At 40.0% G+C, this 23,846-nt stretch overlaps 1 protein-coding gene across 1 annotated transcript; it reads left to right on the forward strand.

The window, feature by feature from the left end:
* The first annotated feature begins 3,107 nt into the window (after positions 1-3,107).
* ankrd10b (ankyrin repeat domain 10b) lies at positions 3,108-23,788 on the forward strand. Its single transcript, XM_083682344.1, has 6 exons — positions 3,108-3,452; positions 4,203-4,355; positions 5,617-5,708; positions 19,070-19,341; positions 20,046-20,150; positions 22,841-23,788. Exons 1-6 carry the CDS (start codon positions 3,255-3,257, stop codon positions 23,110-23,112), a joined length of 1,092 nt encoding a protein of 363 aa, XP_083538470.1. The 5' UTR covers positions 3,108-3,254; the 3' UTR covers positions 23,113-23,788.
* The last annotated feature ends 58 nt before the right edge of the window (positions 23,789-23,846 follow it).

The following is a 23,846-nucleotide window of genomic DNA, read 5'->3' on the forward strand; positions in this document are numbered from 1 at the left end:
TATACTGGCCTGATTGGCTGGATTGGGACAGGAGTGGGGATAATTTTGAGAGAACGATTTCAGAGTGAGGGGCAGTCATAGAAACTGGATCTTCTCTAAGAACATCTGACATGCTGATAGTTGACTGCGTGTAATGACACAAGTAATCTGCCTACTCCAGCTTTAATGATACCTTGATGAGAATAGTAAGTGTTGACTGTTACAGTCCACCATTGTTTGTGTTTTTGTTGTTCAAGGATACTTAAACAATTGAAGTACTACATCAGATGTAAGCCTATAGCTTCAAATCATGTTGAAAACTATAATGCTGATCTCATGGGATGTCTGTCTTTGAGCACTACAGATACAGTATATCATATAAGTCAGGAGGTGGGGGCAGGCTCTAGCCATTTTGGTGCCCTAGGCGAGATTAGGATTTGAAGGTCCTGAAGGCTCGGACCTTTTCATTATTAAATCAAATGTGAAAATAGATATCTGCCTCTTAACATCTGTCCATCAGTCACTCAGTCTAGCACTGCACACTGAGCAGACGAAAAATTGTGAGCAACAGGGGTGCAAAGTGTATTTCTTTCTTTCTTTCTTTCTTTCTTTCTTTCTTTCTTTCTTTCTTTCTTTCTTTCTTTCTTTCTTTCTTTCTTCATTTGTTACCTCAGCGCCCACCAGAAGGTGGCGCTCTAGGCGACCGCCTATATGGCCTATGCCTTTAGCCGGCCCTGGATGGGGGGATACAAATACATATTTTCTCTTTAGAGGAACAGTTTTTGACTGAAATGTCAATGATAATTTAATTAAAGCGTAAATGAGTTCAAGATAGACTCAGCTATATGACATACCCACAAAATAGTGGGGAGACTTCTGGCAGAGACAACTAGACGAATGGAAGACAATTCACTCAATAGCCTGTTGTGTCACACAACTGCTGTGCCGGTGCTAGTGTGCCGATGGAATCACTTGAAAGGGAAAAGTCTTGCTTGGGTGAATCTGAAACACCTGGGCCTGATGAGGGCAATGGGAGGCTAAAAAGCCTGAGTTGTGGCTGTAGAAAAGCAATTGCTCTGGGAATGCACACAGTTTTAGCAAATGTTGAAATGGGACTATTGTCGAGCTGAAGTTATGGAAGGACAAGACTTCTGCAGTTAATGGCTCCCCCTAGTGGACAGTGGAAAGTACTCAATTAACGGCAATGCCCCATTATTATACCAGTTACTTCCGTCGAGGATGCATAAACGGAATATTCTGTCCCACAAAAAGGGTAGATTAATGGACACTGAAGATCTTGTTTGGCGGTTTCCAGGACACAGATTAAACCCAGTCCTCTAAATCAAACTAATGGAACACTTCAATTGATGATGCTTTTTAGGCTAGGATTAGGTGTGATCTATGTCAAGGAAACCAGCCCATTGAGTTTAGATTTGAATTTTAAAAAATAATTCCTGGGTATCTTAATATGGAAAATACAAACAGGAGGGGAGACAGTGTAGCGGAGGTGATTTGGAATCACGCTTTTGTGACGAGGTAGCCCTGCCTGAGACATATAAACTCAAGTGTCGCCCTAAGACCTTGAGGATGTTCTCTTGGCCTAATAGTAGACACTTGGGTCTTCCACATGGGAGATCTGGGTTTGAATCCCACCCGTCACATTAGCACTGCATTTGGTCTTGATCTGGAAGCTTGCAGGCTTTACACACTGCAGGGCCGACCCGAACAATACTGGTTCGGATATTTTCCTTTCATATTATCCGTTCCAGCACTGTTTCAGCAACTATGGTGGATGCAACCAGGCCAGCCCAGTACAGCTCAGATTGGCTCAGCTCAGTTTGGCTATGCAGTGTGAATTAGGGTTTGGTCTGACTAGTTTTTTTTTAACTGGTCTATATATATAAAAACCTTATAGCCCTATATATAAACCTTCTCTGGGCCCGGATAGTGGCTAGGGGGTCAAAAGTGATGTGGGGTAGTTCTTTGGTAGACATTCTCATGATAAGATTTCACCTTGGTTTTATTAAGACAACTTTCAATCTTCACACAGTAAAGCTGGCTTTAGTATGTCACTGTTCATGAATGTACAATTGTTATTGTAAGCCAGGGCATTGACCTACGCCACATTTTACCCCCAGCTACAATCTGTATGGTGCTTTTCTGATATTAGACTTCAGATTCTGTTAATATACATTTTCACGATGTGATTGGACGGAGGTTTTTTTGAGACAACTTTAACTCTTTAGTCAGGAAAGCTGGAGTAGTTCGTTTGTAACTGTTTCTCATTCATAGAGATAAACACTAGAGGGCGAACTAACCTTAACTGTGATTAGTATGAACTCAGCTCGTGTCTCAGGTAGTGTCATTTATTGGCACTGGTAGAGATGTCATGCACCTGAAAGCCATTTACAATCTATAGATACATATACTACATATATTTATCAGATGTTTCATGATAAAGCATTTGTGATATTGTTAATGCTTTAACAGTCTATGTAATTGGTTATTGATGTGTGAATGTATGTTATTCTGTCTAATATATTGATTACAAAACAGTGATTTTTAAAGAGAGAAACTATTTTTACATTGTTCAATAAGACGATAATACTTTTTAGCAACGATGACATACGGTGTCGGTGTCCCTAAACAGTCCAGTTACAATGAAACAGAAGAACTCTTAGTTTGAAAAGTCGTCGTTGCTGGTCAGGGCCACCAACAAAAAAGTAAACAATGGAGCAAATGCATACCCTATTTTTCATATTGAAATGCCAAATGACTGTCTGCAGTGTTCAATAAATTACATTCCACTAGAGCAGCATTATTTTATTTTTTATTATTTTGAAGCCATATTATTTGTTAACAATATTTTTTACAATAAAAAGTGGAGGAGGTGTAGTTTACGAATCTCATTTCAATAAATAAATCATAGTCTTCAAAATCAAGAAATATTGCAGACTGTGCTGTGGCTTTAAAATGTTGAATCTAAGCAAAGGACAAACAAATGAATTTAGTCCTGGTTCCAAGAACAGGAAAAATCCAGCCCTGGATTTGCAACACGCTCCTCAAGTTTCACTTCAGAGTGCGTTCTACGAGTCGCGGAAGCTGCTTGCCATCCTTTGTTAGCAACGCAGCGGTAGCAGGCAAGGTGGCGTATGACTTCACGAAAATCCACTCAAAAGCTCTATTTGAAGAACAACGTTTGGAACAGACGTGGGCGTATATTGTTGTTTTCTTGCTCAAATAGTTTTTTTTTCCTCTAGAATAATTGCGTGATAATGTCTGTGGGCATCGAATCTGGATTCTCGAGTGAGGAGGTGCTGAATGTTCGCTTCCCTCTTCACCGGGCGTGCAGGGATGGAGATATCGGTGCCTTGTGCACGCTGCTCCAGTGCACCACAAACCCGGCCGACCTAGCTGTAGAGGACTCTTTCTACGGCTGGACACCCATACATTGGGCTGCTCATTTCGGAAAGGTAAAGTGCAATGTTCTTTCTTATACCGGTCTACACATTGATATTTTCTGTCAAAGGGGGGGGTGTCGGAGATCTCCAGCCGCCATTACCGAGCGCCGTTAGAGTGGACACAGAATAATGTTGATTGGGGGTAATGATAGCTTCGCTGTCAGTTTCCCTAGCTAATTTGAAAATGGCTTTTTTGTTTGTTTGTTTTTTCCAACTCTTTCCTTCTGATATTGTATTTGTGGGGCCCATTTGGATAGCAAATACTTTTGAATGATAATAATACAGCTACAGTAATGCGAGGTGTCACTCAAGAACATCAAATGTCCGTGGCGCGGTTTCGACCAGTAGAAAACCGAACAAATGCCATTTGAAATGGGTCAACGCGCCAAAAAAAAAAAACGGGTTTATGTTGCCTAACTGATTCAGTCTTATCAAGTTTAGGCAGGGCTGCCCGCCACGGGCGTTATTTCAAATCCCTTACTGTACTGCAGGATTTTTGTTTACAAATAGCTGTGAATCCCTTTTACAGTAAACGCATGCCTGCTGAAGGCCAATTATTGTCTTTGGTTGCTTCATTACAATGTGTTGATGCAAGGCATGGTTTTCCTCAAGATAGAAGGCAGCATAGGGCTATGGTTTAGTGATTAATACTGTATGAGTGGGACATGGTGGGAACCACGTCCCCCTGAAATTCACTCTTTACTTTCTTTCCCTCCTCTCACCTTCTTTCTCTCTCTCTCACACACACACACAAACACGCAGTTGGAGTGTGTGATGCGTCTTGTCCAGGTGGGCAGTGGGGTGAATGCTGTGACCTCAAGGTTTGCTCAGACACCCACTCACATCGCTGCCTTTGGAGGCCACCCAGAGTGCTTGCTGTGGCTGTTGCAAGCTGGCGCCGACATCAACAGACAGGTACGGTCCCCTCCTCTCTATTCTGGTCTGATTAGTCATGCTGGGGGAATGCCGTAATAAAATAAATAAATGGCACTAAGTGTGTAGGTCTGAGCTCAGGCTAATCCTATCAGAGGGATGGATCATCCTGGTTTTGGGCCATTTGACCCGATCAACTGCTGACCCTTGAGGAGTTGTATAGATTCAATATACGAAAGACAGTTTTAAAAATAAATAAAATACAGGAGGCACCACAAAATGATTTTGTTGTTGTTGTAAATACTTTAAACACCCTTAGCAGAGCAGGCAGTCTATTTTTATCCACTGTTGGATTAGGCCTACAGATGGGCTTAAAAGCCTGTCTGAGCCCAGACCACTCAGTGTGTGTGTGTGTGTGTGTGTTTGTGTTTGTGTGCACAGCATGTATGCTTATCTATTGGGTGTGGGTGTGTGTCTCTGTCTGTTGGTTTCTGTGTCTATTTCTGTCTGGTTGTGTGTACATGTGTGTGTGCTCCCATTCTCTTCCATTTCCGATTCTCTTTTGTATGCACACACCACCACCATCACCTCTGACGCAGAGGAATCAGATTAGTAGGTCACGATTACATAACCCTTACATCTTTTGTTCTCCTGGCATAACACATCACTGATTTAATTTATAAGACTGCTTCAGTCTCTATGTAATTGATTCAACAAATATTTTAGCCCACCCATTTACAAATCCATCAACAGTGTCACCCTTATCTACTTCATCCCTCCCCCTTTCCTGGGTTTAATGGACTCACCCAGTGATGGAGTGTAGGGTCAACACAGCTTTTCAGAAAGGCTCACATTCCTTCTGGGGGAGCAGTTACGGCTGGAGCCGGGGATTTGTTTGAAAACTCTCTCTCTCTCTCTCTCTCTCTCTCTCTCTGGCTGTCTCTGTCACTCTTCTTTCATTTTTGTTTCCTGCTGCTGTTACTGTACAGCTGTGTGGGCGGCTGAGAGGTCTGGGTGAAGAGTTCAGGCCTGGAGAGCTCCACCCTTGTGTCTGCCAGACTCTTTACCAGACACTGTTTTAATGGAGGGAGGGAGGATAAAACATTTAATTTCAGGAAACCAACACTAAGATTAGGCTAGGCTACAACTCCTTACATTGTTTTTGGTTGTGTTCTTTTTCTCCCATGTTGCTAGTGTCTTGTCTTTCTGTCTGAAGAGCAAGCTTCAGTTTCTCTTGTTACCATGTGTCATCTCTCTCTCTCTCTCTCTCTCTCTCTCTCTCTCCCCCCCTTCCTTATCGCAGGACTATGTGGGTGAGACGCCCATGCATAAGGCTGCTCGTGCGGGCAGTGTGGAATGTGTCAACGCTCTCTTGATTCAGGGGGCGAAAGCTGAGTAAGTCCTGCTACTGCACCTTGTGTGCTTTGTCTCACCCCCCCCCCCCCCCTCACTGTACCACCCAACGTCTCATTTAAGGCGCCAGCAGCTACACATTTACAGGAGAGCTCCATCAACACCCAGCTAAGATGTGGGTTTTTGTTGAATACCAGACGCTGCACCCCATGTTCACATCTATGTTGCTGTATCTTTTTTTTTTGTATTATAAATTTTTTTTAAATAACATTCTCTGGACAGATGACGCAGTAGGGATTTAGGTGCACTTTAAAAGTGATCAGTTTAAACATTATCTTTTTTAGTAAAAGATTTCCACATCATTTCAGGTCTTAAATGACCAGAGAAGGAGAGTCTAGCAATGTGTTGTTATTTAAAGTGTGCACCATAAGACCCAGTTAAGTATAGGTTAGAATACTGATTAAAAAAAAAAGAAGAAAAAAGATCAGGTGTCAATGTCCTTCCTGCACTCAAAACAATGTGAACATGGAGAAGTGTCTTTAGTAGAAACGGTTTGATGAATCATAAGTGTTTTGATGGAGCTCTCTTGAAAATGTCACCTGTCTGGTTGTAGTTATCTTTTATGTTATATTTCAACTGCCTTCTTAGCTTTGTATATTGCATGATCTTTGTAGAATTTAGGTTTTCAAGTTGTTTTCCTTGTTTATGGTTACTTTGGTAAGTGTCTTATTTCCATAGCTGCAGTGGCTGACCAAATGCACATTTCCTCACTGTCTGAAAGCGCCGTCACTGGAGAGGAGGAAAGCAGGTAGATTTCTGCCAGACCTGAACAAAACCTGTCAGTTTTGGTTTAAGTTAAATTTGGTTGCAGAGCTTTTGAAATACTTTTTTTTACTTGCTTGGAGATGCGCACAGATAAATTTCTCCCGTGTTCTCATTTCTTTTTAACCAAATGATCTGAGAGGACTGGACACTCTATAGGCGACGGGTTAGCTTGGTGGTTGGATCATTCTAACAGCCCTCCTTGCTTCCCAGTTGCTGTATCGAGTCCTTTCAGATCAGTGGTCTCAAACGAGAGGAGACACAAAGAGGAAGTTGTTCCGGGTATTGGGCCTAAGCCATAGTCTCTCATCACTACTAAAGGGCAGCTAATTAGAGAGAGAGATGGATAGACACACTGTGAGACTGTTTGAACACTCATGAGTGTTACCTTCCATATTGTCTAAATAGACAGGGACAGAACAGGTGTTTAAACTGCCTGTTTTTTCATTGCCTTCAGTGTAGAAAGTAAAGAGTCCCTTAACAAACATGGAAAATAAAACATTATAAATAGAAGAAGAAGAAACACTCTACGAACACACAGCAACAGTCTGACACAGACTTCTTCATGCGTCTTGGGCTATTCACAGAGTGTCTCTGGAATACACCTTTTTTTTTTTATAACAACCGAGCTGATGAAACATTAAATACATCATCAGAAAACCCCTTCTTGCAACTTCAAAGTCAGGAAAAAAACCAACTGTCATGCAACAGCTGTCATGATCTGAGAGGAATGCAGGAGAAAAGCACATTTGGTCATAACAAATAACACGCACACGAGAGTGAAACTACCCCAGCCGGCTACTCTGGCACTTAACGTTTCCAGAAAGTAGGTGGTTTACCTGAGGGGAACCTGTTTAAGCCACACAGACACACCTCACCCGTGGCAACTCCTGTTGTTTGGGTATCAACGGGTATAATCAAGTTCAGCATATTACTGTCATTTCTATTGCCTATAAAAGTTAATGTTATACCTTCAGTATGTTGAGTCTGATATGAATAGATGCCCAAGGCCCTGCCAAGCCTGTTTCCTGATGTGTGCCAACGCCGTAGCTCCTTGCAAGTAAATGGGTTCATTAACTACTCTGAAAAAAGACAATTTCATTTACATTTACATTTACATTTATGGCATTTAGCAGACGCCTTCATCCAAAGCGACGCACAACAAATTTCCTCAACCCTGCGTTAATATAGATTCATCAAATGGAGAGGGTATGTCTGCAGTGTCCCACAGATGATGCATATAAGATGGATAGTCAAAAACAGAGGCCAGGTACTTGTTGAGGGAATGGTATAACTGTTCTGGATATGTGGTTAATGGAATTGATATGCTGATTGTGTTCATTGTCACTGTTGGTTACCCTCCCTAGGCAGTCTGTTTACAGTCCAGTGATCACTATGTAGGTTTCTCCCAGCCTCCCGCAAATGAGTGAAAAGTTAGATAAATATAAATGGTGATAGACACACGTACTGCTGATTGAGACTTCCATGTTTAGGTAGACAGTGGTCTGTGAATCAACTACAAGGATAGCATTGAAACTTTGCCTGTACAAGATTCTTGGCATGTATGGGGTTATTTTTGTGGACAATACGCATTGTGGAGAAATGGAAAGACTGCAGAGATGGTCTCAATTTGGCAGTGATTTCATTACGTTTTGAATGACGACCATTAAGATTGTGATTATTCGGTTAAATAGATTTCATTGCTTGTCTGTCATATGGAAAAATCACACACAAACAGGCATAGATTCAGATACTTTCAAAGGTATGTTTTTGTGTCAGCAGTTTCTCAGCAGATTGGGCTAGAATAGACAGATTGTGGTAGAACACTATTATTACTTCTTGGAAAGACTTGTGCTTAAATTTTAGATTTTGACAGGAGAATTCTTGACTGAAATAAATGCATGTTTTAGCTATCACCTTAGTGCCATCTGTGGGACAATCTGTAGTCTATAGCCTCTCTTTTCAACCGTTTATCTCAATCAGAGCACACAGTTGAGTCCAGAAACTACCAGAGTTTATATGCCATGCGTGTCTCATTTATTCATACTTGGCCATTATGTGATCACCTGGGTTTATGATCTCACTGTAATCAGACATGTTCCGACTTGGCAAGGCAGGGAGTAGAGCTGGTTGACTTTAACCAAAGCCATGTAGAACATGTTATTCTAGGGTGTTACAGGTGACAATAGGCAACCTCACCTTGATAACAGCTGATGTATGCTGAACAGCTGAAGTGTTGCTAGTGGAGCCTATATTAACATTGTGATCAAATGGGCTGGTACAATGTACTGTAACCTCACTGCATTTACACATTGTTACCTACCTACACTTATCATGTAATTACTTGCGCTTTATTTGAGGTGCGACCTATTAATTGAATTAATAGCGAGTGATGACGTACTTATTTGTGTAGCAGATAGTTGGTCATAGTTTTTGACAGGTGTAATATGCCAATTATATGATTCTAAATTAATTCCATAGTTTTTACACCTAACTTTATACATTTAATCGTCGCTTTGATAGTACAAGCCTTAGTTTAGACATATCATTTGCATTTTTACTTCTGTTAATTGGTCTATGCAGGAATATCTTGCTCCAGTTAATTGAGTATTCTAACAGTAAGATTATAGACCCAGATGACATTGGTTAAGTATTTGTTTTCCATGGCATTTTGAAATCACAGGCATTACATGCAGATTCCACAATTAATGCTTCAGGTGAAATGATGAAAAGTGCATTTGGTCATTTAGCTACTGAACAATTTAGAACTGTTATTTATGACTGACATTATTTTCCTGAAAGTCTTAGAAATGATTCTGTGGAGCTGTTTAAGTTACTGTTTGATGTCACCATGTTGTTTCCTTTGACAGCTGTAGCTGAGAAAGATGCTCTTTCTCTCATTGCCCAGTATTCTAGAGCAAGAGAGCAAGACAGATGGAAGGAAACCCAAAGAGGCAAACTAGAGGAGGAGAAGGAGGCTCATGACATTCAGATGATCATTTTTCTTTTCTTCAAATTCACAATGTTGCCCTATAAAGTGTCACAAAATTACTCACAAAGCACCAACATTTTTGGACAAAAGAGCTTTAAAGCTGATAATTTGCAGCAAACATGGACTTTTATCAGTATCCAGTATGCATGCATCCATTTTCTTCTAGTGCTTCAAAGGGCCCTTGGTTTTGAAAAAATAAATCAAATTAAAAAAAAAAAAATGTTTTCATGATCATCTGTAAAGGATGAAATACTTTTTCTAGTGGATAGGAGGAGGAGATATTTGATAGAGCTTTAGTCGTTTTAAGAAACCCGTAATGGAAACACTTTGACCAGTGATTTATATGGATGCATCAATATATGTTCCTTATCTAGAGGCACTTGTTAAATGTTTTTCATATCATTGACTCTCTGAAGCACTAGACATTGGTATGGTATCTAAAGTAAATAAAATGGGTCAGGGATTATCATATGATCTATTGGACCTCACTTTTAAATATATTTAATGTAATTTATCCATGGATAGACACAATCATTATTCTTGCATAATTCTGAGTGCTGCATATAGAGAGTTAACTCTTATTAGCTGCTTCAGATAGTTCTAAAATTAGGTTTTGATACTCCATTTTAAATCCTCCCCAGGTCGTTGCTGCAAAAGAGAACATGTTCTCAGTAAACTTCACTAATAAAATAAGGGTCAGTTCACCCATCTCTAATGCTAATGGAAGCTCTTGGGAAAGTCGTGCGTACTGCATAGACCTTCCCGTACGGATGCCACTGGTGCCAACCGTCAAGTTTCCACAACTGTCGTTTGTATCTCTCTGCTAGCCACAATAACTCTACATAGGGAGTCGTTTCTCATTGCTATATATATATGGAAACAGGTTCATTTAGTTTTTGAGTGAGGCAGAATTATTAATTATTAAGTATCAAGTTAGATTCCTTGATATTGCACTCTCCTCTGTAACCCATTCTAACTTCCTATTAACAGAACCCATGTATATAATCATATTTTAAGGAGTGAAAGGGTAGATGCTTGAAGTGTAAAAGACATGCAGCCCTTTATACATGTTATAAATACTAGGGCTTAACTGTCAGACAATTGCTCAGACACTTGCTTTGATGCCTCAGTAAAGGATTCCTGTGCTATCAGTCATCCTTAGCAGCTGATATCCTTTGTGTCACTAATGTGTTCTATGGCACTGTTCCATAAGGAGGATTTCATTTATCGAGCGTTTAAAATGTCCTCACTCTCCCATTCTCTGTAAAGCCTCAGTCTGCAACCAAAAGCGTCTCCATAACATCCATTTGAAGTGTGATCTAGATGTAATATGAACGTAATACTATAAAATAAGTTAAGAATAATAAGCTATTTATCAAACTTGGAGATTTGATCTGAAATTCCTTCGTTGGTCAAACCTGCAGCCCATTTGGGGGAATTCCAACAACTTGCTGCTGCACACAGTTTTACACTTTATACGATCAGCACATCTGCACATCTTATGATCCGAGCCCCGTCACCTCAGAGGACGTTTTCCCTTAGCTATTTAACACCGGCCACCATCTCAGCTGATGCTGCTTAAGACACTTTGTCACCTTGGTCCAGGACTTTTCCTCCCTCTTCCCACACCCTAGAGGTCCCCTCATTATTGCTGCTTGGACTTTGGCTTAACATTACCGTGCCCTTTGCCCTGGACATTTGAGGACTTTTCTGCTCCCCTTCCATTCCTGTCTGCTCCCCTCCCCCCTTCCTCTCTCCCCCTTAGTCTGACCTCTCCCATTTCACCAACTAGTACTGCTGCATTTTGCACTATTCACTCTTGTCTCTTTCAAAGAACATACATGCATAACAGTCAGTGACTTCCCCTCGAAGATGGATCCAAGGATTCAGACCTAATTCAGCCCTTGAGATATTTGTCATTTTTATTTATTTGTTTTTCTTGTTATTCTCTTGGGAAATTCCTGAAGCTGTGGAACTTGCCCTTGGTTGTTTGTCCATGAACCGTCTCAGGTATCTGAAGTGTTTTCTCAAGACTGACATCATTTTTTTTGTTGAGTGTGGCATTACGTTGACTAAGCACCTTGTACCCTTGTTCTGCTGAGATGCTCTTGTTGAACACTCATCATCTTGAACTTTCCAGGGGTGAGTTTCCTCAAAGCTTTGTTGCCCTAAGGTTATCTCAAGTCTAACGTTGGCTAAATATGATTTTAATGCTATGAAGCCTTCAGGAAACTCCCGCCTGCATCACTCACCTGTGCTTCATGTTCAAACATCTCAGTATGTAAACAAACTCAACGAAGCTTGATCATGTTCGATCTACACACTCTCACATCTCACTTTCTAGACATTGGAGAGCAGCATCTCTTTTGTCTAATGATGCAATGCTCAGTACTTTCAGTTTATTTTTATTTATTTTTTTACTTTACATTGAGGAAATTTCAGATCAAATATTCAAGTTTAAAAATAAATAAATAAAATAGTGACAGCCAAAAGAAAACGCAACAAAAAAAAATCAAACAGATTTATTTTTTATTTTGGATCAAAACCACATACTTAAACATGCATATAGCTTTAATGATAAAATATTCCTAAATATCAGATCATTCATTTGATTTAACTTTATTTATTTTTTTCTTGTCATGAGCCTCCAAGTGCGTCCAGGGGTTTCCACTGGTCACTCTGGGGGAAGCTCAGTAGGGTAGTGGGTAGAGAATGGCTTCGGGTAGAGTAGTGTATAGAGAATAGTCCAGAGTAGTGCAGTGAATAGAGTCAGACTGGCACAGCAATATTGCCTGAACTATTTAACTGTATCATGCTAACAATCATTTTGTTACAATGGTTTTTAACTGTCATCTTATGTATATATAGGCCTTTTATATAGATAATATTTTGCTACGTAGAAAAAAAATGTTTTGTTTTGAATGTCACCTGCAGTATTAACCTTTTACTCTGATAACTTATAAGATCTGTTCTGATTTTCTAATCTCCTGTCACCTTTTGCCTTATGAAAGTGACAATAAGGAAACACTAAAGAATAAAACGTATGATCTCTTCTCTTTTTTTGTATTGTTAACGAACAAGAAACCGAAACCTATACGTCTCAATGTTTTGCAGCCATTGAATTCAAAATGACTTGATTTTTTCAAGTAATCCTAGAAAAGTGGGAGAATAGACACTGCAGAGTCTGGCCCGTTCCCTGGGATAGCCGTACTGTTGTGGCATTGAGTGTTCTCACTATCGCTTCCTATCTACACACTGGCAAACTGTTGAGGTATTTCTTGCGGTGATTGGTTTTAATGCTAGGATATTATGATAATGAATAAAAAAGAGAAACAGTTATGATTTGTAGACATGTTTAGTCCTGCATGCTTTGCTTATTATTACACTTGTTAAAAGAGTTCCTGTATTCAATTTGTTTTATTTTTTGTTTTTTTTTATTTGTAAACTAACCATAGGACCCATTAATGAGTAGCGAGGCGTAGCCTAATCAGTCTTATGTGAGTCACAGCTCAGATGTTAGCATGATTCTAGGATCTCTCTCCAAGGTGATAGGTTAGCCAGAAAAGGGCATTGGTTGTGTGCTCTGAACTGAAAAGCAGAGGATACCAGGCATTTAAAAAGAAAAATTAACGCTTCCTCTTTCCAGATTTTCTTTAAACCCAACTGTCTGTTTATTCAAGGTATCCTGTAGTTTTAATGCACAGATGACTGGTCTCACTATACGAATATGTTTTCTTATAACTTTGTGATGTGATGTTATCTGGTTGGGATCTGTAATATGCTGGCCTTGGCTTTCATCTGCCTCTCCTTGACCTAGGGGACTTGATTTTGAAGGGGTAAGGAAGGGGAGGGTAGAAAAGATGAACCATTAGATTAATTAAAACAAGCTGACATGCAGACAAAAACAAAACAAAATCTTCACTATTAGAAGACTCTGTAGGAGAATGAGGAGGAATGTCAGGATGCTGGTACTGGAGAGGGTGGGTGTATAGGTCAGGAGTCAGGGGGAGGAAGATGAAAATGAGGCCTCCCTTATCAAAGGGATTTCCGCTGAGCGAGACAGCAATCAAATTTCTGTTGTTCATGCCAAACCTAGCATGTCATCCAATTTGCTCTCCCACTGAGCTACTTGATGAGTTTCACCAGAAACAAAGAAATAACCATCCTCAAAAGGGCAAAAGGCTTAAAGCGGCTGCTGGATTTAAACCTCACTAATCAGAGTAGGTTGGAGCTGTACACTCATTAAAGTTCACACTGCTTTGCAGGCGTACTTACATTTAACTTGCAATTTGTTCTCAATTCATTTCACTGAGGACTAACATATGCTAAATGGTTACTCTAATACATCCATTATCTAAAATGGCTACTTAAAGTCCTGCAGACATACAGTACGCTATGTCTGAGATACTTTAGCCTGGTTGCCACAGATAAGTTTGTGCCAGCAACATGACAAACATCACAACAACAATAGTAGTTGACTGTATAGCACAAACAGATATGGGGCAACCAGGCTAGTACCGTTCTATTCCAGTGAAAATAAATAGAACACTATTTAACAGGATTTAGGTGTACTTTTGAGTGCTGTCAAAATAGAGTGGTTACTATGGAGACCATTTTTCTTCCTCCTCTAGTCACTCTCTCTTGCCATCCCTCTGTCAGTAAGCTCAGGGATTGCCTTTTGCACAATAAATAGGCCTAACACTGATAATGTAAGTGTATCATGAACTCAAAATTAATGTTCTACACATGGACAAACATGACTGATAAAATCAATAATTTTATGATGTAAACATGGTCATCTCTGCATCTCAAAAGGGAAGCATACCAGGATCTCATGGACAGAGATGATTTAATAAAAAAATAAAAATAATAATCCATTCGATAGTTTGGTCATTTATATGTAAATGCTAATCTTCCCTAAACTGTTTGAGGCAAAGAGCTGTAAATTAAATGCCATCGCCAACTGAATTATTAATCATGGGTTTATTGATGGCATTTTACACTTGGCCTACTCACTATGCTGAACATGTCATACTGTGACTGACAGGTCTCGATTAGGGGATTATCTGGAAAGTGGCCACCTAATTGATACATATAGAGAGATTGTTCCATCTAATGAATTCAGTGTCAATCAAATCAGGGCCCATTATCTCAGTGTATAGTACTGAGAACTCAGACAGTGGTGCTAATAAGCAGTTAAGAGAGTTCATGATAGAAGTTCATGGTTATACTTTACGTGAAGGATTGGCCACAATTGGCTACGTTGCCATATTAGTAGAATTGACAAAGTGTTTGGACAGTAGGCATTGCCTCCTATTCAAGTTTTACCAGAAGTTTTATTTTATATGTTGGTGCCAGAAATTAGACTGGATGCCAGTCTGTTTCTGCCTCAACCAACACCTGTGTGGTTATCATACCAAACAGTATTGGTTGGTCAAAGCAGAAACAGTCTTGAAACCAGGCTAGCCACAAACCTGTGGAACTGTGATGTAATCAGAAATATATAATGGGGATGATGTGTACCAAAGAACAAAGGTCCATAGAGGAGAAGAACATCCCACAATGATGTTTTAAACGTTTTGCTTCTTATATTAAGAATCTATTTGTGATCGACAGCATGTTGCGTCCAAAGCTTTATTCTTAATCACAAGTAGATGGCTTATTATCAGGGTAAAGACTTCCTTACCATTGAAGTCTATGGAAACTGGTCCATCTTGAGATGAATAATGCACATCTTGTATAGTGAAGTTAATTTAACAGGCAATACCATTTCCAGGCAATGGTATTGTTAAAGCATTATTTGTTACCTAATTGTTAATGTTAAGTCAAAACTTATTCTTAGTAGGTGAGGAGCAACTCATTTTAATTTGTGGGTGTTCTTTATATAGAAGAACCACAAGGTGACAATAGATCTGTTTAGGGATACATTACATGGTATGGTGACTCTGACTTTGATTATTCAGTTATGCCAATGTGCGTACCATAAGTTATACTGTAATAAGAATTGTCTTTTGTTAACAGATTCTAAATAGTAAAGCAACTATTCTCCTCTTAGTTACTTAAACCAGTATCTAGTCATTATAAAACCATGTTTTTGTGTGTATTTATGGTCAACCAAAGGCATGTTATCGCAACGTTAGCACAACCATTTCTTTCCTTGCCTGATATAGCCGACCTGTACAGTTTCTGTTTACAAACATAATTATTTTGTTTACATAATTAGATTATAAACAAAATTATATTTAATAACACATTCCATAGCATTTCTCAGAGGGGGGTGAACAGCATCTTTTTAAAAGGATTGTGTAACTGAACTAGGTAATTTGATCTATGCTAAACCAAGTTGTAGGAGTATTAGGCAGGTTAGCTACACCCTTTGATCTTTTAATTATATTCTCTAGATGACACATCTGGGCTTTGTCAGCATGGGTTGAATGGTTTGGGTAGTAGAATGTTCCATGTGAACAGTGAGACAAGGTTTTGGGATCCTTGGAAGGGATCATTCTAAACTGACCTTTCTGGGGCTGATCATCATTTGTGTCCTGGTTCAGCTATAACTAGTACAATTGTTTTAATGTATCGTTTTGATGAACATTTACTGTTATGTATTGCTAATGTTCTCTTTGGTTGATCATAAAGTCATCAAGAATGCTTTTTTACAAAGAATTGGACTTCAGTACATGCAGTATATCAATTAATCAACAAGAAAACTCTAGGCTGACCGCTAGGTTCATTGTGCACATCTTCTCCCTGTAATTTCCCACAGTGATTGTCTTTGGTTGTCTGGCACCATGAGTAAGTATTTTTTACTTCTTATAGTGAGACCCGTCAATCTACTTCCTTACAATGATATTCAATGTCGATATAGCATTTATTTGCTGGTGGAATCACTTGGAAGCATTAATTTTTGTTTTTTTAAAACTTGGTCAGAAATGAGTGGGCGGGAATGGGATATGTATGCAAGTTAATCATGTGTGATTTTTGTTTTGTTTCAACAGATGAATGTGATGTCTTAAGCACTATATTTACAGTGCATATTGTTTGGATGTATTGTTTGATTTTGTGCACACCTATTGAGATAGGGATTCTAAGACAGGCCGTAGCCCACAGAGTTTATGAATGAGCAAACCAAATATCTCATTTGAATAGTACATCACTGAATGGGTGGATGTCACTGGGTGGGTGCACCTTGCAGTTCATAAGGCTTTACAATTGCTAAAGTTTTTTTTTTCACATATTCAAACAACAACTTGAATATCATCCATGCATTTTCCCTTCAGAGAAACATTCACCACCTAAATAGTTAACTGAGCATTTTTCCTAGTAGGTTACATTGACATTTATGAGATGGGGGAGGGGGGGGGGGCTACTGACAGAGGGTCAAGTGTTCTAATATCCAAATACAAGTGCGGTCTTCAAAACACGTGAGCCTGACACCCCCATTACTGTCACAAAGACTTGGTTGTTTCCCTTGGAAAATAATTTGCTGTAGAATCCAATGGCATTTAGCTTAGGAGCAACAAGTGCAGAATTGTTCCCATGTCAGCCAATAGAAATGTTTGCCGTTTGGCATTCAAGCAATAAAGCATGCAACCTCTCTGTTTGCTATGAATATATTCTAGATACTTCCTGGAGATCGTTTGAATCTGTTCCATGAATTAGTTCAGCCCTCTCTCTCCCCATACAAGGGAATGTTCTTGGTCGGCTACTGTACATGCCAGGACAGGAACAGTGACCTTAAAATCCTACCTGATTTGTATTGCTTGTCTATGACCTACTTAAAATCAAGTCTGTTTGGCCTGGCTCTGTTTGCTAGCTTTATATATAGATATCTCATTTGTCTTAGAACACAAGATACTGTAAATAAAGAGCTAGATGTTAATGATTTCCACATTTAATTTAATGAACCCTAATCTCTTTTAAATTATATCCAACTGGCTAGGTATCATTTTTGGAGTACAGCACTCGCACCAAGATTAATTGTCTCATATTTTTGGCGTACACGTATGCTCTTAAATGGTAACAAGTTCAGACAATAGTGAGTATAATGAGGTATAACTAATACTGTTCCGTGCCACACACAGTGACATTCTTTCCCTATGACGATGTAATCGGAGCCTTAAAGCAATTACACGCTCAATCACTGCCAATGGGTGATATATGCTACACACATGTCTGTTTGCTCATTCATAAGTCCCATTGTAGAATCACAGGTTTACCACTGCAACAGGGTATGGTTAAATTGACTGTCTGCGATGCATACACCTGAATCTGAGTCCAAATTAGCAATGGCTCTTGTTGGTGTCCATTGTAATACCAACACTGTTGCTTGTGTTGTTGTCAACCATATTAAATATTTTGCCCTTCTTTCTCCCCCTCTTCTTAAACAGTGGGTGGCACTGTAGTGCTCCAACTTGTTGAGTCTCATCTTCTTGTTACTCCCCTGGAAGACAGTTTTCATGACCCCTTTCTCCATGAAGAAACACATTCCACCCTCTGCTTCACCTCTTAGTTGATACTTCTCTTGCTTTTCTATTCTGTCCCTCTCTCTTTCCCTCACTGTTTTTCCTCCTGCCTCTGAAAATTCATGGATGTCCAGACATTTTCGGTGAAGACCTAGCTTTCTCTCCCCTTCAAGAGCTATGTGCATGAGTAGCAAGGAGTCCGAAGCCCTCCAAAGCCTGTCTGTGGACCCCCTTGGATGATGACCCCCCCCTTGAACCAGATTCTGAAGACTTTGATCCTGTGTTGCCAGTCTTCTCTCCAGGCTTTGTCATGATTGGAACTGTTCTCTTATTTAGAGTTAGATTCCATGGCTCTTTGCTCACTTCATACACACACACACACACACACACTTTCTTCTCCATTTAAAAGGCTTGGCTAAGCTTTTTCTCGGTACATGTGAATCTTTATAAAGCCGTATATACAACTTTTCACTTCTCTTGTTTTGGAAGTGTGTGTGGAAAATGTCTTATTTCGAAGCCAATATTCTTGAGGAATCGCAAAAAGGGGTCAACTGAAAATGGCAGAAATCTTGCAGTGTTGCTAATCTGTGCTGCTTGAACTTCTTGGATAATCATTTATTTTCTCAGAGAAGCTGCATTGCTTCAGCTTTGTCTTTCTGAAGATTCAGAAGTAACCAAGAAAATGCTTTGGAATCAATTCTTTCTGGGGATGTTGGTTTTAGATTTTTAGTGCAAAAAGCAAAAATCATACCAAGGTTTATCAATTGGTCTACAAGATTTAAGACATTTGCAGAATGTATGCATACTGACAGTTACCTTGATCATGTTCTTTGTTCACATTTAATTAAAAAAAAAAATAGACTTAGTAGTCTTATGCCACGATTTTAATTTAAGTTATTTTATTTAAACCACATGATCTAAAATGATCATTCGTCATCTCTCCCTGATGATGATGATGGTGATGATGATGGTAGTAGGTGGTAGGGTAGCAGAGGCAGTTAGGGACTTTTGTGTATGTGTGCGTGCGTGTATTGTGTGTGTGTGTGTGTGTGTGTGCTTGTGTATGTTTTTCCTGACAATGGCAGTGTGGGGGGTCTCTAATGCTCACCTCTCTTATTGCACAGTATGAGGAACGCCAGTGGGCTGACTGCCGCTGATCTGGCCCATGCCCAGGGGTTCCGCCAGTGTGCCGAGATACTCTCCAATGCGCAGAACCTTCAAAGGAACCAAAACGTGGCCCAGTTTAACAGGTTCTGCCTGAACGGTGCTGCCCAGAACGGAGGCCGCTCCCACCCCATTATCCAGGGGCGGAGTGTTCTGAACGGGGCGCCCAATAGAAAGAGGTCGTTCGATAGCATGGATGCGTATCAAATCAAGAAGGCCAGAACGGATGGAGGTAGGTGTTTTGTTTTGTTTTATATGTTGAACTAATCACTCTTACTTTCATTCTACTAAATTGTGCATGATTAAATATCAAGTGGTGTTAAACCTCACAAAGCTCCAAAAAATCCTGCTTTCAAACTTTGCTTAACCTGGGAGAGCTGACCTTTTGTGAAACTGGTTTGAATACATTGTTCCCTTTATTCTGCAGTATTACAGCTTGTGTCTGAGGAAGTGGGGAGGCTGGCTTACTCTTGGCTGCTTGCCAAGTCTTTGAGGTTGACATGCCTAAATGCATCGCTTTGTTCTGTTGGGCTTGTGCAAACTCTGGAGTAGAGTTCAGAGCGGATGCCAGGAAGTAGATAGAGGGGAATCAGGAAATGGGGCATGACTGGTAGAAGTGGCTGAGTATTGCTGAATAATTGAACCTCAAATTGGATTTTGGTACCCCTGGGTATGCACACCAATACGTTCCTCCCGACAGCCTATGTGTACAGGAATGGTCTCCATTTGAATTTCAATTATGAGGGACTATATATATATAAACTTCATGCTCTTCTTCATACACTTCTTCTGCCTCCTTTTTCTTTTTTTTTCTTTTTTTTTGATAAGTTGCCCTATCCCTATTATCACAGAATTCCATTCAATTGTATTCTTCATGATATTCCAACCTGTATAACCACTCCTCACATTCTCTCTTTTGGTACTCTGTGTTCCCAGGTCTGGGCGCACCACTGGGCATGCTGAACGGGAACGGGTTGGTCTGCAGTGGTGGAGAGGACCTGATGGAGAGCATGTATGTGGAGTCACCAGCTGTGAGCTCAGGTGGGCCAGGACCCTTTGCATTTGGGCTGAATGGGTCGGTACCAGCACCAGGCCCGCCGGACCAGGGGGGAGTGGTTGGGTCAAACACTGCCCCTAAAGAGCAGGAAATTATCACTGTGGCCTCCATGCAGATCCCCTGTCGCTGCACTAATTCCTACGCCTACCTGTAGAGGTGTGTGTGTGTGTGTGTGTGTGTGCGTGTGTTTGTGTGCGTGTGCGTGAGGTCGTATCCTGGTGGAATATCTTTTGGGTCCCATCTGCCAAGTTTTTACAACAGATTGCACTATATCTATAGTGACATTGATGGGTTTTTGGCATGATATTCTCTTGTGATTTTAGAGAGATAAATGTGTTTGTATACATACATGTATTCTACATTTGCCTCATCATAATCCATTCATAGCTAAACATGGATTTAGTTTGACTGATCTTTGTTGAATACCTGTAGCTTTTAAATGAACTATCCACAAAACTCTTGTAAAATACTCCCTCTCTGGCAAACCCCAGAACTAAAAGGAAGAATTCTGGCTGCACAATCATCCTGCCACAGACCTACATTGCGCATTGTAATTCTAATACTTTTGTAATTTGTAAAATGATAATCAACGTTCCTTTATAACCCATGCATAGGTAACAATGTTCTGAAATACGCCTGGCTTACTTAGAAGGTTAGGGACTAATCAGAGGCTACACTGATGCTCCTTGTTCCCGATCCACCATAAATGTGCAGTGATTCTGACATGATAAATGAGTTTGAAATCAGCCAGGGATTTCTTGATGAGAGCTCACCACAATCGGCAAATCAGTCTTTGTTACGGACTGTATTTGTTTTGACTGTATTTAGCGCAAGCATTATTGCAACGTCACTTTAGCCAATACTGAGAATTTGTCCATCTCATATCAGAGAGGCCTAAACACATTCCTGCCCTTAGAGTTATAATAAGGATATGTGTTTTGGTTTTAGGAGTCTGAATGAGTTTGATTTTTCCCTTAAAAGTCTACCCCGGTTTGTACATACATGAACTCCCCTTTCCCATATTATGCTGTTTTGTTTTTGTATTTTACTTTTTTTTTTTTTGTACAAGAATTCTCTTGTTATGCCAAAGCATATCTTAACATGAATGTATAAAGTAAAACTTCGCTGTGCAGCTTTTCTATATATGCGCTTGTATGTAGGTAGTTCCAAGGTGCTACGTAGCCTGTCTCTGTTTTTATTGCTGGCAGAGCAGGAGCTATTGTATGGTTGGCATTAGCTAGGAAGAGACTGTATGCTTTACTGAATGATCTCTGTGTGGTGTTCCAAATGGTGTCAGTTTACTGTGTTTTCTAAGCATTTAGTTTTTTGTTGTATTGGTATTATTATTATTATTATTATTATTGCTTATCACAGTAGTGACAAAAGATAGAGGTTGAGTTGTTGATTGATGAGACTCATGAGTGTTAAAGCCGTTGTTTTGCAACAATGACAATTTGTATATTCATGGCGATGCTATTATTCTTGATAGTTTGAATAATTTCCGGAGAAGATTGGAAATGCTCATAGATGGGTTGTCAAACTCAGTCCATCCTTGCCTCCAACTGGTTTGTGCGTAAAGGAAAAATCGTTGTACTGGTGTGTGTTTATCCAGTCTATACTGAAATACTAAGGAGTAGAATCCATTTGTTAATGCAAATTATAGCTTCTGGTGCCCAGTGCTGACTAGTTTTGTATTCTGTAAACTCATTAAATGTTCATTCATTTGATTAACATTGTGGTGGCTATGATTGTGTGTTTGTCTCTTCATTTCTGTGTATGTGCATGTGAAAGTTATGTCTCATGGTTATGGTATGAGACGGGAGGTTGGTTGACGTAGAAATCGGAGGACAGGCTCATTATAATGCATGGACATGTTTCATACCATTCTCTATTCCATTTCATGAATTACAGTGAGCCCATCCTCTGATTTCTGCCTTCACCAGCCTCAAATGGTATGAGAACACTGAGGGGCAATGCATTTCATCTTGTCATAGTGCTCCACTGAATAGCTGAGTAGGTTGGTGACCTCTAGTGGTATTTAGATAAGTGTGCAACTTAACAGTTATTTTGCTGTCATTACAGCATTGGAGCTTTCAGTTGAATAACTCTGTTAATTAATGAAAGCATGGTATTCCATTATTTTTTACCCAAATTCTCTTTCGTTATATTTTTAAACTTGCCTGGATAGACGATCATCAGCCTCATTAACATCCCTATACATGCTGCGTCTGGCTCTGGCTTATGACACGTACATACGTCAGACGTAAAGGACTTTGGATTTTCTTTCCTTGGAGTCACGGATGAACCAATAGAAAGGGGGACAAAACTAGGGCAGTGTGCTGAGAAGGATGTCACATTAAACATTGCAGTCAAGGACAAAGGTCAAAACTCATTCAATTATGTAAGGATTACTGGAATCTGTTCTATAACCTATTGACCAAGATTATGTGTAAATGGAGCCATTGAGGTTTTGAAAATGTTAACCATTTAGGAGTACCTCATGTAGTATAATGTTGTCAAACTAAATAAATCCAAAAAACATGAACATGACATTGTGGCCCTAGCTGCCCGAACATTGACCTAACTAGAACTAAGCCATTTCTTTTACAGCATTTAGTTGAGTGTGCCGTATGTCGCCCTGATTTTTGACCAGGTGTCTCATTTCCAATGGCAGGTGACCCTCTAGCAGCAGTTGACCCTCTAGCAGCAGGTTTGAGGTGTGAGGGAATCCCCTCAAACGGGCACTGCCTCCCAACACACCTGAATGGGTGTGGTCCTCCCCCCGGCCCCACCGACTTCTTCCATGTTGGCTACGGGGATACAGTTGAGAACATGGTTGCTAATGGCAACGCAGGCAGCCAGGTGGAACACCAAACGTCGGTGAAAGCGGAGCAGCGGTACGACCATGCTCTCTTCAGCACCATGCTCCTCTACCACGGGTCCTAAGGAGGGGGACCTCCTCCTCAGACTGTCCGTCTGCCTGCCTGCCTGCCTGTCAGTCATCAAGCTCAATGTAAGCAAGCATTCATCTGCGTTAAAAACCATGAACTGAGTGGTTGCTATTTCTTTTGGTCATAGTGATTTTTTTTTTGGGGGGGGGGGAGTATTGTAAAAGGGCAGGCCCGTTCTTTTTCAGAGGTACTTCTCAGTTAATGGATTTGACATGTTATATAAAACTTTTTTTGTGATAGTCATACTGTCCTCTTGTGATGTGGAAAGATGACCGAGTTGTCAAAGACATTTTTAATGGTTCTATTTGTTTTTGTGATACCGTCCTCTTGTGATGTGGAAACTAATTTTGATTTGTTGAAGGAAAAAGCAACAGTAAATACATTTGATATTTTTTTTTTTTTTTTTTTTTTTTACAGCTATTCCTTATGATCTGTTGTGAATAGTGACGTTTATTTGACATTGTTTCTCTTACCCTGATATTGTAGTTGCGGGGCCAATAAGTTAAGTTATCTTTTGTTTACTATGTTTGTGTTTGTTACGGACTGTCTTTATGTTGGAAACCTTGTTCATTCAAAGAATGTCTTCACTATAAGCAATGCAGTTTTTTTCTTTTGTCATCCCCATTCATATGTATCCTTATGAGAATTAAAGATGACCTTACCAAAATGCACCCCACGTGATTCTGTTTATTGCCTGAACAATTATGCTGTAAACATGCATAGGCCTAT

The sequence above is a fragment of the Argentina silus genome, assembly GCF_951799395.1.
Source record: "Argentina silus genome assembly, chromosome: 12".
Taxonomy (NCBI): Eukaryota; Metazoa; Chordata; class Actinopteri; order Argentiniformes; family Argentinidae; genus Argentina; species Argentina silus.